General features: G+C 46.5%; 1 protein-coding gene across 2 annotated transcripts in view; it reads right to left on the bottom strand.

Moving 5' to 3' along the window:
• The window catches only part of LOC137321608 (mucosa-associated lymphoid tissue lymphoma translocation protein 1-like), a 137,026-nt gene that overhangs the window by 85,263 nt on the left and 36,790 nt on the right, over positions 1 to 14,973 (bottom strand). For both annotated transcript variants that reach the window (XM_067984066.1, XM_067984074.1), the window contains exon 6: positions 511 to 689. In XM_067984066.1, the coding sequence (XP_067840167.1) occupies positions 511 to 689 (179 nt within the window). The remainder of the gene's footprint in view (positions 1 to 510; positions 690 to 14,973) is intronic.

Raw genomic sequence — 14,973 nt, 5'->3', positions numbered from 1 at the left:
CCATGTATTGTTCTATATGTATAAATGCGTAGGCTTCGAGGAGCTCCTGAACATTTACCTGAGGAAGGAGGAAGCCTCCGAAAGCTTATGAATTTAAAATAAAATTGCTGGACTATAACTTGGTGTTGTAAAATTGTTTACAATTGTCAACCCCAGTCCATCACCGGCATCTCCACATCATGATTTTCTTCAAACAGAGCAATGGGATCCTCAATATCTACCTGCCACAGGCAGATGGGACCTCGGCATCTCCAAAAATGCAGCACTTTTGCAGTATTGCACTGTAGTATCGGGCTAGATTGTGTCCTGGTATGAGTTTCAAGCCCACAACCTTCTGACTCTGAGATAGCTATTATTCATCAATCAGCACAAGTGTCCAGAGAAGTACATCCAGGGGTGGTGGGGGGAGGGGGGTTGGGGGGGAGGGTGGGAGAAAAAAATTGTACATTTAAACATGGTATACTTTTCACAGGGTACACATAAACAGAGCCTTACGGCACTGGAAATTACCTTGTAGTGCCTTTCGCAGCCATTGCTGACTGGTAGTCCATTTCTCAGCCATTGATAACATGGCATCGGTATGCCAATTGCCGTACATTCTAATACCAGTGTGTCTCCTACCATCAGGTTTTGGGCTTGGGGCTGAGTTATAATCTGAAGCCTGGCCTCCGTGGTATAGAATCTTCTTCCTGGAAAGAAAACAATTCTATTTTCACCAGTTGGTCACCAAATATCTATTGTTTAAACTTTCACCTCTCCTAGGAGATCACATGGTTTTGAGCGGATTGGGGAGAGTATATTTTGTGATACACAAGTTGTCACAATTGTGTGGGACAGGCTGGATGGACCAGAGGGTCTTTTCCTGTCGGTATTGTTTGTATGTTCAATTATAAAGAGATGACATATGAGCTTGACCTATTTTATAGGCACAAAGTGACAGTTTTAGGATCAAGGCAGTGTCCACACCACAGAAGTTGAATCTCCTGCGGGGGAGGAGGAGGAGGGAATACTAAAAGTAATAGAAATGACAAATATGGCTGTCACTGGTAAGCTGAGGAAGATAAAGAAAGACAAGTCACCATGCTCAGATGGATTCCATACATCTTTGACAGCACCTCCCAAACCCGCGACCTCTACCACCTAGAAGGACAAGGGCAGCAGGCATATGGGAACAACACCACCTGCACATTCCCCTCCAACTCACACACCATCCCGACTTGGAAATATATCGCCGTTCCTTCATCATCACTGGGTCAAAATCCTGGAACTCCCTTCCTAACAGCACTGTGGGAGAACCTTCACCACACGGACTGCAGCGGTTCAAGAAGGCGGCTCACCACCACCTTCTCGAGGGCAATTAGGGATGGGCAATAAATGCTGGCCTTGCCTGCGATGCCCACATCCCATGAATGAATAAAAAGATAAAGAAGTGGATTGTGAATTCGGTCATATCCTTGACACTGTCTCTAGGGAATTAATAGAAACAGGAGCGGTGTCCAAGAATTGGAAAGTAGCTAACATAACATCAACTTTTAAAAAGGGGCATAGGAATGACCCAAGAAATTACAGGCCAGTGAGCCCAATGTATTTTTTTATTTTGTTTTTTTTATTCATTCTCAGGATATGGGTATCACTAGCAAGGCTGGCATTTATTGCCCATCCCTAGTTGCCCTTGAGAAGGTGGCGGTGAGCCTTCTTCTTGAACCACTGCAGTCCGTGTTGTGAAGGTACTCCCACAGTGCTGTTGTATAGGGAGTTCAAGGATTTTGATCCATCGACAATGGAGAAATGGCGATATATGTCCAAGTTGGGATGGTGTGTGAGTTGGAGGGGTGATGGTGTTCCTATGCACCTGCTACCCTTGTTCTTCTAGGTGGTTGAGGTCGTGGGTTTGGGAGGTGCTGTCGAAGAATCCTTGGCGAGCTGCTGCAATGCATCCTATAGATAGTACACACTACAGCCACAGTGCGCCGATGGTGGAGGGAATGATTACAATGGTGGATGGGGTACCGATCAAGTGGACTGCTTTGACCTGGATGGTGTCGAGCTTCTTGTGTGTTGTTGCAGCTGCACTCATCCAGGCAAGTGGAGAGTATTCCATCACACTCCTGACTTGTGTCTTGTTGGTGGTGGAGAGGCTTTGGGGAGTCAGGAGATGAGTCACTCGCCGTAGAATATCCAGCCTCTGACCTGCTCTGGTAGTCACAGTTTTAATGTGGTGGTCCAGTTGAGTTTCTGGTGAATGGCAACGCCCAGGATGTTGATGATGGGGGATTTGGCGATGGTAATGCCATTGAATGTCAAGGGATATTGTGAGTAAAGTATTATAAGGCATTCTGAAAGAGGAGAGAATGAAAGATCTAGATGGGTATTGTATCGTAAGAGAGAGTCAGCATAGATTTATGAAGGGAAATGTAGTATGACAAATTTAACTCCTAACTGGGTAAACAGAAATAAAACTGTCCAAGTTTACAGATGAGACCAAATAGGAAGGGGGTGAGGTTCAAACAATGGGGAACAAGCTAACCAATTTCAATGGGTTGGGAAGGTACACTGATGAGTGGAAAATGGCACTTAATGTGGGCAAATGCAAGATAATGAGACAAGGGAAGGGAAACAAACAGTGTGACTATAAACTAAATGGCTTTAGGATACAGGACATAACACAAGAAAAGAATGTGGGGTTATTTGGGTATAACTCACTGAAACACACAGCACAGAATGCAGCAGCAGTAAGGAAAACTAACTGATCCTTGGCATTTTTGTAAGGGGAATAGAGCACAAATCCCAGAAGGTGATAAACCGGCAGGAGTCCTTGTTAGAGGCCTGGCAGATTTTACTGTCGGTCCCCATTTGAATGCCGCTGCTCACCTGTTTTGGCGGAAAGTGGCAGCTGGCTGAAGGGGGTCGGGGTGGGAACACGAAGATCGCGTGGCACGGAGGCCACCCACCTGCACCAAGAGAAGGCTGCCGGCAGCAAGGAGACTCCGGGAAAGGAGGATCCAGGAAAGGAGGGTGTGTTGCCCTAACCCCAGCTGATTTTGCAGCCTCAGGATTATTTCTATCATTTCGACAGGCTCCCTTGCCTGACTGGAGTAGAGGTGCAGAATGTATGTTGTTAAGATATGCCTGCTCTGACAAAAATGTTTTGTTTTTGGCCTATATTCAATGTTTTAATTTGTAATTTGCGTTGCTAGAAAAAGGATATAAGGGGTTAACTCCCAGGGTCACACAAAGCATTTTTTTTCCCCACAAAGAGCCATCAGCTCAAGCCACGGATTGATTGCTAGGTTTTCTTCAAGGCATGAGTTTCTCATATCCACACAATGGTGGTCCAAAGTGTTAATTGGTTAATCAACCTGGGAGGTCATTATTTACAAGCCCAAACATCTTTTGCCATTGACAGATTGCCCAAAGTATTGTTTCTCAGAAATACTTTGAGACACCTTTTTGCTTAAATTGGTGATCTATTTAATGTGCTCAGCATGGCACACAGTCAGGCTACAAGAAATCTCCTTCGCTAGACCATTCCAAGCATCTGTTAATCTGTGAATAACTGCTGGTCTGCGGTGATTATGAGTGATGCATTTACCTGTTGCTTTTTGTTTCAGGATAGCTGAGGAGCTGATCACAAGCCCTCTGGACACAGATCAAAGGAAAGGCCACAGCCTGCGGCTGTGACTTTCACTGACAGCTGCTTGAGATCTTTTGAGAAGAGGGTTGAGTCCTCGATTGGGTAGAGTTGTCATGTGATGGACAGTTTGGGGGTCAGAGGCAGCTCCTTAAAAAATTATTTTGACAGTCCACAGCCACAGTCAGTCAGTCAACTTCAGTCTCAGAGTCGACAGCTATTGAGATATTTCTTTTAAAGTCAGTGCCACTTAAATGAGGGAGTTAGGCTAGATTGAGTTTACAGTAATTGGCCTTTTATTTAAGGTCTGTGTTAAGAAAGAAAGCAACTCACATATTTATTATTTTTATGTATTTGAAGGATGTAGAGAAATGTATATTCACTGTGTTGGTTATTATTCATTTACTTGCCTAATGTAAGTAATGATGTGGAGATGCCGGTGATGGACTGGGGTTGACAATTGTAAACAATTTTACAACACCAAGTTATAGTCCAGCAATTTTATTTTAAATTCACAAGCTTTCGGAGATTTTCTCCTTCCTCAGGCAAATGTTTCAAGATCTCCTTGAAGCCTACGCATTTATACATATTGAACAATAATAAATGGTGTTTACAGACTGCCCCTGCAACTGCCCGTTGCCAAGGCAATCACCGTGTTCAGACAGAGAGGTGTTACCTGCAGAACCTCCGAATACACATTCAATAAAAAAACAAACAGGGAAAAAAAAACAGAGAAAAAAAAACACAGAGAGAGGCAGAAACATCCGGAAGGCAGAGAGAGCCAGCAAATGACCCATTATATTAAAAACAGATAACATTTGTTCGCTGGTGGGGTAACGTGTAGCGTGACATGAACCCAAGATCCCGGTTGAGGCCGTCCTCATGGGTGCGGAACTTGGCTATCAATTTCTGCTCGACGATTTTGCGTTGTCGTGTGTCTCGAAGGCCGCCTTGGAGTACGCTTACCCGAAGGTCGGTGGATGAATGTCCATGACTGCTGAAGTGTTCCCCGACTGGGAGGGAACCCTCCTGTTTGGCGATTGTTGCGCGGTGTCCGTTCATCCGTTGTCGCAGCGTCTGCATGGTCTCGCCAATGTACCATGCTCTGGGGCATCCTTTCCTGCAACGTATGAGGTAGACAACGTTGGCTGAGTTACAGGAGTATGAACCATGCACCTGGTGGGTGGTGTCATCTCGTGTGATGGTGGTATCTGTGTCGATGATCTGGCATGTCTTGCAGAGGTTACCGTGGCAGGGTTGTGTGGCGTCGTGGACGCTGTTCTCTTGAAAGCTAGGTAGTTTGCTGCGAACGATGGTCTGTTTGAGGTTGGGTGGCTGTTTAAAGGCGAGTAGTGGAGGTGTGGGGATGGCCATAGCGAGGTGTTTGTCCTCATTGATGACATGTTGAAGGCTGCGGAGAACATGTCGTAGTTTCTCCGCTCCGGGGAAGTACTGGACGACAAAGGGTACTCTGTTGGTTGCGTCCCGTGTTAGTCTCCTGAGGAGGTCTATGCGATTTTTTGCTGTGGCCCGTCGGAACTGTCGATCGATGAGTCGAGCGTCATATCCCGTTCTTACTAGGGCGTCTTTCAGCGTCTGTAGGTGTCCATCGCGTTCCTCCTCGTCTGAGCAGACCCTGTGTATTCGCAGGGCCTGTCCATAGGGGATGGCCTCTTTGACGTGGTTAGGGTGGAAGCTGGAAAAGTGGAGCATCGTGAGGTTGTCCGTGGGCTTGCGGTAGAGTGAGGTGCTGAGGTGCCCGTCTTTGATGGAGATTCGTGTGTCCAAGAAAGAAACTGATTCTGAGGAGTAGTCCATGGTGAGCTTGATGGTGGGATGGAACTTGTTGATGTTATCGTGTAGTCTCTTTAGTGATTCCTTGCCGTGGGTCCATAGAAAGAAAATGTCGTCGATGTATCTGGTGTATAGTGTTGGTTGGAGGTCTTGTGCAGTGAAGAAGTCCTGCTCGAACTTGTGCATGAAAATGTTGGCGTATTGGGGTGCGAATTTGGTCCCCATGGCTGTTCCGTGTGTTTGGGTAAAGAACTGGTTATCGAAGGTGAAGACATTGTGATCCAGGATGAAGCGGATGAGTTGTAGGATGGCTTCCGGAGATTGGCTGTTGTTGGTGTTGAGTATTGATGCTGTCGCAGCGATGCCGTCATCGTGGGGGATACTGGTGTATAGTGCCGAGACGTCCATCGTGGTGAGAAGTGTTCCTGGTTCAACTGGTCCGTGGGTACTGAGTTTTTGTAGGAAGTCTGTAGTGTCACGACAGAAGCTGGGGGTTCCCTGTACGATGGGTTTCAGGATGCCCTCGATGTATCCAGAGAGGTTCTCACACAGGGTTCCGTTGCCTGATACGATGGGACGTCCGGGTGTGTTGGCTTTGTGTATCTTTGGGAGGCAGTAGAAGTCTCCCACGCGGGGATTACGTGGGATGAGAATGCGTAGGATGCTTTGAAGGTCTGGATCGAAGGTCTTGATCAGTTTGTTGAGCTGGTGGGTGTGTTCTTTGGTCGGATCTGCGGGTAACCGTCTGTAGTGTTCCTGGTTGTCCAGTTGTCGGTATGCTTCTTTGCAATAGTCTGTTCTGTTCTGTATGACTATGGCTCCTCCTTTGTCCGCTGGTTTGATGACGATGTTGCGGTTGGTCTTGGTCCTCCCAGTCGGGGAACACTTCAGCAGTCATGGACATTCATCCACCGACCTTCGGGTAAGCGTACTCCAAGGCGGCCTTCGAGACACACGACAACGCAAAATCGTCGAGCAGAAATTGATAGCCAAGTTCCGCACCCATGAGGACGGCCTCAACCGGGATCTTGGGTTCATGTCACGCTACACGTTACCCCACCAGCGAACAAATGTTATCTGTTTTTAATATAATGGGTCATTTGCTGGCTCTCTCTGCCTTCCGGATGTTTCTGCCTCTCTCTGTGTTTTTTTTTCTCTGTTTTTTTTTCCCTGTTTGTTTTTTTATTGAATGTGTATTCGGAGGTTCTGCAGGTAACACCTCTCTGTCTGAACACGGTGATTGCCTTGGCAACGGGCAGTTGCAGGGGCAGTCTGTAAACACCATTTATTATTGTTCAATATGTATAAATGCGTAGGCTTCAAGGAGATCTTGAAACATTTGCCTGAGGAAGGAGAAAATCTCCGAAAGCTTGTGAATTTAAAATAAAATTGCTGGACTATAACTTGGTGTTGTAAAATTGTTTACTAATGTAAGTAAAACCACTTGTTAATTTACAGCCTACATCTTGATTTGGTAGAAGTGCATATCCAGTCCACTCTTTGATGAGGGGAAAAGCATGTAGCAGCATGTGATACATTCCTGTAGCCGGTGTTCTTTATTCTTTACAATACAAGGTATTCAAAATCATGAAGGGTCTAGACAGAGTGGATAGAGAGAAACTGTTCCTATTGGCGGGTCAAGAACCAGAGAACATAGATTTAAGGTGATTGGCAAAAGAACCAAAGATGACAGGAGGAAAACTTTTTTACACAGTGAATGGTTAGGATCTGGACTGCACTGCCCGAGGGAGTGGTGGAGGCAGATTCAATCATGGCCTTCAAAAGGGAACCGGATAAGCACTTGAAACGAAAAAATGTGCAGAGCTACGGGGATAGGGCAGGGCAGTGGGACGAGCTGGATTGCTCATGCATAGAGCCGGTGCAGACTCAATGGGCCAAATGGCTTCCTTCCATGCTGTAACTTTCTATGATTCTAAGTCAGCAGAAACAAGGAGAGCCTATCTAACCAATTCTGTTTGAAATATTTCTACATCAGTTTTCAGGATGAGTTCAGTTCATTTTCATTTCAAATGTCCTTGAGCTGCTTTGTCTGAGTCTGCATTCATTGTACTTCATTTATACAGTGCCTTTAATGTAATAAAATGTCCCAAAGCAGCTCACAGAAGTGAAGATGGATGTCTGAGCAGTGGTCGAAGAGGAACTAGGGAGCTGACAAAATGTATGGTAAAAGAGGTAGATTTTGAGGAAGCTTTTGAAGGGAGGCAGAGAGATAGCAAGGAAGCAGAGTTTGGGGACTGTGTTCCAGAGTATAGTGACCAGATGGCTGAAAGATAAATTTATTCACGAGATCATAAGATAATTGTGGGTGTATGCACCGTATGCAAGTATCCTCCTGGGCAGCATATTAGCTGCAGTGTGAGCTCGTCTTGCGACAACTGATTTTGCTGCCCCAAGGAATTACCCAGGAGATCACTGCTACCAATTTCTGTGCTCCCAGCTCCATTCCTACCTGACACTTTTACTTTGCTCTGGGAGTGAGCTCTTTACTGTGGGCTGGAGGGTTAGATGAAGAGGGGTGGGAGGAGGCTCGTGTGGAGCATAAACACTGGCATGGACCAGTTGGGCCGAATGGCCCGTTTCTGTGCTGTACATTCTATGTAATTGTATATAATTCTATGAAGTCATGATCTCGCAATAGTTTTTGCCAGATAAGAATTTCCACTTGCAGTGTAGGGTACAAGCGTGATCCTGGAGTGAAGCGGCAGCATTCGGTAAGAATGGAGCCTGGACCAGCAACGAGAAAAGTGTGAATGAGAAGCAATGGGAGCAATTTTAACCTAAGTGCAAACTGACGGAATCAGCAGCAACACTGGTTTTACCTCTAGCACGATTTTATTCTCCACTGAAGTCAACAGAGAGTAATATTGGGTGGGGTGTAAAACCAGTGTTCCACCCGATCCCATGGGTTTCCCACCCAGCAAGTTAGGTTAAAATTACCCCCAGTATTTCTGTGAACTGGCAGGAGGAGAGGGGGCCTCTGTGAAAGGAATAGAAGGGGATTGTGACTGCTCACATAGCTTTTGGGGAGGTGATGGTCTGTTTGCTCTGTGATTATGAACAAACTCAAGTGTCACCTATTTTTCTTATAATTTTTTTAAAACTAAAAACAAACTTTTCATTGCAAAAATAGCATTCTAAAATTAACCAGAATACAATATTTTTAAATGTAATAATTGAAAATTTTCTGGGGAAACATGTCTCCAAAACCTCTAGAAATAAACACACCAGAGGAATGGAGGCAACATTTGGACGGAATGTGTACCATCCCAGATTTGCTACCCTTCTTGATTAAAAACATTATGAACTTTTGGGGGGAATCAAATATAGATCAGGTGACTGCAATGCTGAACACCTCCGTTTTATGCACAGGTGTGACCCTGACCTTGCCATTTTAACTGCCCCTCCCATTCCCACTCTAACTGCTCCATTTTCCTCCTACCATACTGTTCCAGCCAGGCTTAACTCAAAGCTTCAAGAGTATCTCATGGTCTCATTTTTCTGCTAGGCACTCTGCAGCCATTTTTCAATGGGGAGGGCCATGGGCAAGTCTTCCGCCCACCCCTCCCCCCCAAACCAAGAGAGCGTTCCTGAAGAGTTCCTGGGCTACCCTAGGAATGTTGCCATTTACGTCCTAAAACAGACTCAGTGGAAATCTCGCCAGCTGAGAACTGCTATCAGTTTTGCTAGGGCCCATGGAAAGGCTCCAAACCTTCAAAAGTGAAAAGTAATCAATCTGAGTGAAGTACCAGAATTGCTCCCTTCAGAGCCAAAAACTTCTTGCACAATTTTTTCTTTCCAGCATGGGAAGGGACTCGGGCTCTTCAGGCAGGGAAGCTGTGGGCTGCTCCACCTTTCAACGGCAGACTGAAGCAGGGGTAGCTGAAGTTCCTTTGCCAGCAGCCCATCCCTACTATGCTAATGGTCCCATCCCCACAACTTGGGATGATGTCAGAGTCCTCGATCATGGGAATAATAAGGCTCTGGTCTACCTCACATTCATTGGTGGAGTGAGACCATTGTAGGTTTGCATCCAATGACTTCAATAACGTCAGACTTTAATATTTGCTATTTTCTTTACAGCAGGAGGTGCTTGTAATGTAGCTTTGGTATCCTTGGAGAGAGTAGATGTGTTAAAACTTGGATTAGAGACCCTTCATCAGAACACAGTGCTGATGGGCATTGAGTGGGGGGGAGGTTGACCCATGATGTCCTTTTTTTTGAGATCCACTGTTTTTTGCTAGCACTTTCTGTTTTAATTTCTGATCTGTTGCAATTGTAGCCTTTCTTTTTCTTTCTCCATTCCCCTCATTTTTTGTGTGGGCCTCTCCACATTTTCATGTTCTTTTGTCCGTTTTATGTCTGTCCATCACCTCACTGATGATCGTTTATAACATCTAATAGTTTTTGAATTAACAGTTTTGCAGGTCATTCAACCCATTAACTCCCTCTCTGTAATTGGTAGATCTGTTGATTCGCTCCCCTCTTCCCCTCCACCTTTTTTTCTCTTTTATTTTTCCAACCTTACTCAAATGAATGCTCATCTTTCAGTCTTCAGTTTTGATGAAGGGTACACACCTGAAACTGCATAACCTGCCTTTTGTCTTTACAGATGCTGATTGACCTGCTGTGTATTTCCAGAAATTCGTGTTTTGTTTAGATTTTCAGCATTTGCAGTTTTCTTCTATTTGATCTTTTAGGCACAGGTAAATGCCATTAGGTCCAAACAAGGTTGGCTTTTTTTGATGGATCAACCAGATCTACTCAGCACGGCCCTCAATCTCTTCATTCTCCAGAAATGCACAAAATTGTCTCTTGAACCCCATTTATACCAACTGCTTCAATGATCTTTTCTGGTAACTTATTGTACAACACAACCCCACTATCCTTTGAGTATAAAGGTTTTGTTCAGCTTCCTTTCTAACTTCCTAATTTTTAACTTGGTATCCCCTTGGTATTTGAACTGTTCACCATAATGAACAATTTGTCTTGTTTCCTTGATCATCCCTAATTGTTGTTCAAGGTTTAATTAGATTGTTGGCTTTTATTTCAATGGTGAAATTGAGAGAATTTGTCTGTTCTATTCATCATCCCAATGGAAAAGTTTCTTATTCATGTATTTTATAGGGAAGTATATGCAGCCCACACAGTTGCCAACAAATATTCCTGATCTTTATCTCAGTTCCTGTCTCCATTACTCAAGCAACTGACATTCATAGTTATTGTCACAGAGAGATTTCTACTTTGCATAATTGTATTAGTCATACTCACAATACCATTTTCTGTATTTAATGGAAAAAATGAGGAATCACAATTTGAATTCCCAGTGTATCTACTGCTCTTTGTAGCGTTGCTCCATATCCAAAGGTATTATACCCTTTTCTTCCTGACATCTGTAAGGTGCACTTCATGTAACTATAAAAAGTGGCACCTTCCCAAAATCCACTCTAACATCAATCTATCTGGATAACTAACAGATGAGTATTACTATAATATCACAAAAATAACCTGCAATTGATAGTCCGAGGGACATCGAAGGTTCTGTGAGTAATTTTCTTTGTAGACCACCACCCAAGGTAGTTTCCTTACAGTTAACAGGGAAATTCCCTGTGTTTTGGGAAATCTATCTGTAAGTGTGAACACCATAGTTAGCAATGCGTGTGTGCACACATGCATAAGAACATGCGGTTAGCAGTTTGTGTGTATCTATAAAAACACAGGGTCACGAGTGTGGGAATGTGAACGGGAGTTAGAACTGATTATATGCAGGGTTAGGAGTATGTTTGTGAGCCAGTGAATGATGATTAGGATGAAATGAGTGAAATGGTGATTAACAACCAAAGCCATCATTTTCATCCCCTGCAACAAAGTCCATACCCATGCCACTAACTCCATCCCCCCATCCCTGTTCATCATCTTCGCCTGAACCAGACTGTACGCAATCTAAGTATTCTGTTTGACCCTGAGCTGAGCTTCCTATTCTCCCCACCATAAAACCGCCTACTTCCAGCTCCATAACATCAGCCGCCTCAGCCCCCATCTCAACCCCACTGGCTGCTGATATCCTCATCCATGCCTTTGTCACTTCCAACTCCTCCATCCTCCTCTGTAAACTTTAGCTCATCCAAAAGTCTTCTGCCTGCATACTATTCCACACCAAATCCCCCTTACCCATCACTCCTGCCAATGCCTCAAATCTAAGGTAGTCATCCTCACATTTTAAATCCATCTGTGACCTTGCCCCTTCATATCGCTATAACATTCTCAAGCTCTACAAACCACATTCTCTGCTCTTCTAACTCTGGCCTCTTGTGCATCCCACCATTGGTGGCTGCGCATTCAGCCACCTAGTTACCACTCTCTGGAATTCCCTTCCTAAACCCCTCTCCCTCCCTCTCCTTCTTTAAGACACTCCTTTAAATTCACCTCTTTGACCAATCTTTTGGTCACCCGGCCTAGTGTCTCCTTCTTTGGCTTGGCAACCTTATGTTTTTGTGAAGTGCCTTGGGACATTTTTTATGCTAAGGTTGTTACGTCGAATTACATTGAAATTACAGCACAAAAACAGGCCATTCGGCCCAATTGGTCAATGCCAGCGTTTGTGCTCCAGACGGGCCTCCTCCTTCCCTACTTCATCTGATCTTATCAGCACACCCTTCTATTCCTTTCTCCCTCATGTGTTTATCTAGCTTCCCCTTAAATGCATTGTTGTTGTACAGAGTGGTTCTGTTTACTTCTTAAAAATTGCTACTGGCATCAAGCTGTGCATTCTGGTAAATATTGTAAGGGGAATTGATTGCACAGAACGGCATCTGAACAAAGTAAGGTCAAGAATTGCAGCTGGGTTTTAGTGTGGATTAGTAGAAACAAACAAACAATGAACCTGTATTTATATAGCACCTTTTACAAGTACCTCAGGACTTCCCAAAGTGCTTCACAGCCAATAAATTACTTTTTACATGCAGGCATTGTTGTAATGTAGGGGCCTTAGTTTAACGCATCATCCAAAAGACAGCACCTCCGACCATGCAACACTCTCTGTAATGCACTGAAGCATCGGCCGAGATTATGTGGTCAAGTCTCTGAAGTGGGGCTTCAACCCACTACCTTCTGACAAAGGCAAGAGTACTATCATTGGGTTGACACTGATTGTAGAGCATTATACACAAGAGTGATAAATAGGAAATAGGTACCTACAGAAAAGGTGGAAAAAGGATTTCTATGTGCCCGATTTTACCAGGGGTGCGGGTTCTCGGCGGATCGGCCAGCGGGCGCGTTAGTGGGTTGCCCGCGCGATCGAGGCAGGCAACAAACTAATTGGATCCAATTACCTGCTCCTCCGGGTTCCCCGATGCTGATCTGCGCGTCGGGCGGGCTGCGCATGCGCAGTAAGATCTGTCAGCTGGAGGCGCTCTATTTAAAGGGGCAGTCCTCCACTGACAGATGCTGCCACAAACAGCAAAAATTACATCATGGAGCAGCCCAGGGGGAAGGCTGCTCCCAGTTTAATGATGCCTCACCCCAGGTATCATTAGATGGGGTGAGGAGGAGGGGGAGGACAGAGATCTTCCCCCCGGCGGGCGGGAGGAAGCGGCCCACCTCTGCCACCAAGAAGGCCTGGCTCGAGGTGGCAGAGGGGGTCACCTGCGCCACCAACATATCGCCCACCTGCATACAGTGCAGGAGGCGCTCCAATGACCTCAGTAGGTCAGCCACAGTGAGAACACGTAGTCTTTCCCCTACACTCCGCCTGCCACAACACTGCCCCCACCCCACATCTCCTTCGGCACTGCCAACACTACTCTGTCACATGACCCCTCATACCCACTCAAACCTCAACCTCAACTTACCTGCACCTACTCACCTTGCGAGTACTCACCCGCCACTAACACACAACCCAATCCTCATACAATGTCATGGCTCTATCTCATACTCACCCGCTCGTGCATCTCTCTCATGGCCAGCCTCACTCAACCTGCCACCACCTGTGCTGCAGCCACAGGGCATGCATCACATATGTGCAGTAGGCAGCGTAAGGCAAACGTGTCGTGAGCATGAAGGGGATGCACAAGGGTGTTTGAGGGATTGTCATGGTTCTTACTTCTATTGAATTAAAGAACAACTCACATCACACATTATATTGGCACCACTACTGCCATGTCTTCGCGAATCCTGTCCGGTTTGTGCAATAATGCCCGCTCCTGGGTATCCCTATGAGGACCCACCACTGATGCCACCCAGTGTGTCACTGCAGAGTGGGTGTATTTGCAGGGTTCTTCTGCGCAGACGACTGAGAGACATCGGGGATGTCCCCGGTTGCAGCCTGGAAGGCTGTGGAGCAGAAGTTCGGGAGGGCAGTGGTGACTTTGACAGCGACAGGTAGGAAGATGGTGCACGGGCCAGCCAGGAGCAGCTCAGCATGAAAGAGGCTGCAGATGTCCACGGCTACATGTCGAGTGACTCTGAGCCTCCGTGTGCACTGCTGCTCAGAGAGGTCCAGGAGGCTGAGCCTCGGTCTGTGGACCCTGTGGCGAGGGTAGTGCCCTCTGCGACGCATCTCTCTCTGCGGTAGCCCTCCCTCCTGCTGTACAGGTGGATGTGTCACAGCACTCTGTTGTGGAGCTCCACGTGTCAGAGGTGGACGGCGTGGATGGCGAGCCTGGTGAGGCTGGTGATGCCGTTCGCCCTCTGAGGAGGTCATGACTGCAGCTACGGCGGCCCCCATCCGCAAGATGTACATCTGATGGGGTCCGCAAGGTAGGTACATGTCTCCAGACCCCTGGGTAAGTGTGCAGGTTGGTGACTTCGACCATCAGGAGGAGGGTGGTGGAGGCCAAACTTTGTCCCAAGTGACAGAGCGGCCTCCTGCAATGGCTGAGGGTCTCCCTCCCCCCCCCCCCACCCCCACCCCCCCCCCCCACCTGTCAAATGGACCTTTGCAGCTGCCACAGGCTGCCGGCTGCAACACGTCCATTTCAACTGGGACTGTTTCCCCCAGTGTGTGAAACAGTCCCATGTTTATCCAAAATCACACACAGTCCCTTAATCAGGTCAGTTAATGACCTGAACAACCAAAGTAAATACACTCAAGTAGCATCCCGCTGGCTTTAATTGCCTGCGGGATTTCCACCAGCGGGGGCTGCGCACGCACCCCCGCATGTCAGCGTGGAACCCGGACGTGGGCGGGATCGAGGCGCGATCCGGTCCCGCTCCGGGATTTCGGGATTTTCGGGGCCCCCCCGCCGAGAACGCACCCGGTAGCGGGTGCTAAAATCGGGCCCTATGTGTTTCCATTCACTGTGAAGCTGTTTTCAAGCTGCCTAAGTGAATGCTGAGAGAAACCTTGGGGGTGTTTAATTACAAATTGAAATAGTTTCTCTTAACCCTGTATAACTCATGGGTGAAGGCACATTTATTACGTTGTGCTGTTTTGGGCATCATATCTTCAAAAGGGCATTGATGAGTTGGGGGGGGTGGCGGTGGTGGTGGTGGGGAGGAGACAGATGATTCTCGGACAAAGAACTGATCTT

The sequence above is a fragment of the Heptranchias perlo genome, chromosome 1 (assembly GCF_035084215.1).
Source record: "Heptranchias perlo isolate sHepPer1 chromosome 1, sHepPer1.hap1, whole genome shotgun sequence".
NCBI classification, from domain to species: domain Eukaryota; kingdom Metazoa; phylum Chordata; class Chondrichthyes; order Hexanchiformes; family Hexanchidae; genus Heptranchias; species Heptranchias perlo.
Note: the sequence above shows the minus strand (reverse complement) of the source record. Positions and strands in the feature narration are given on the sequence as shown.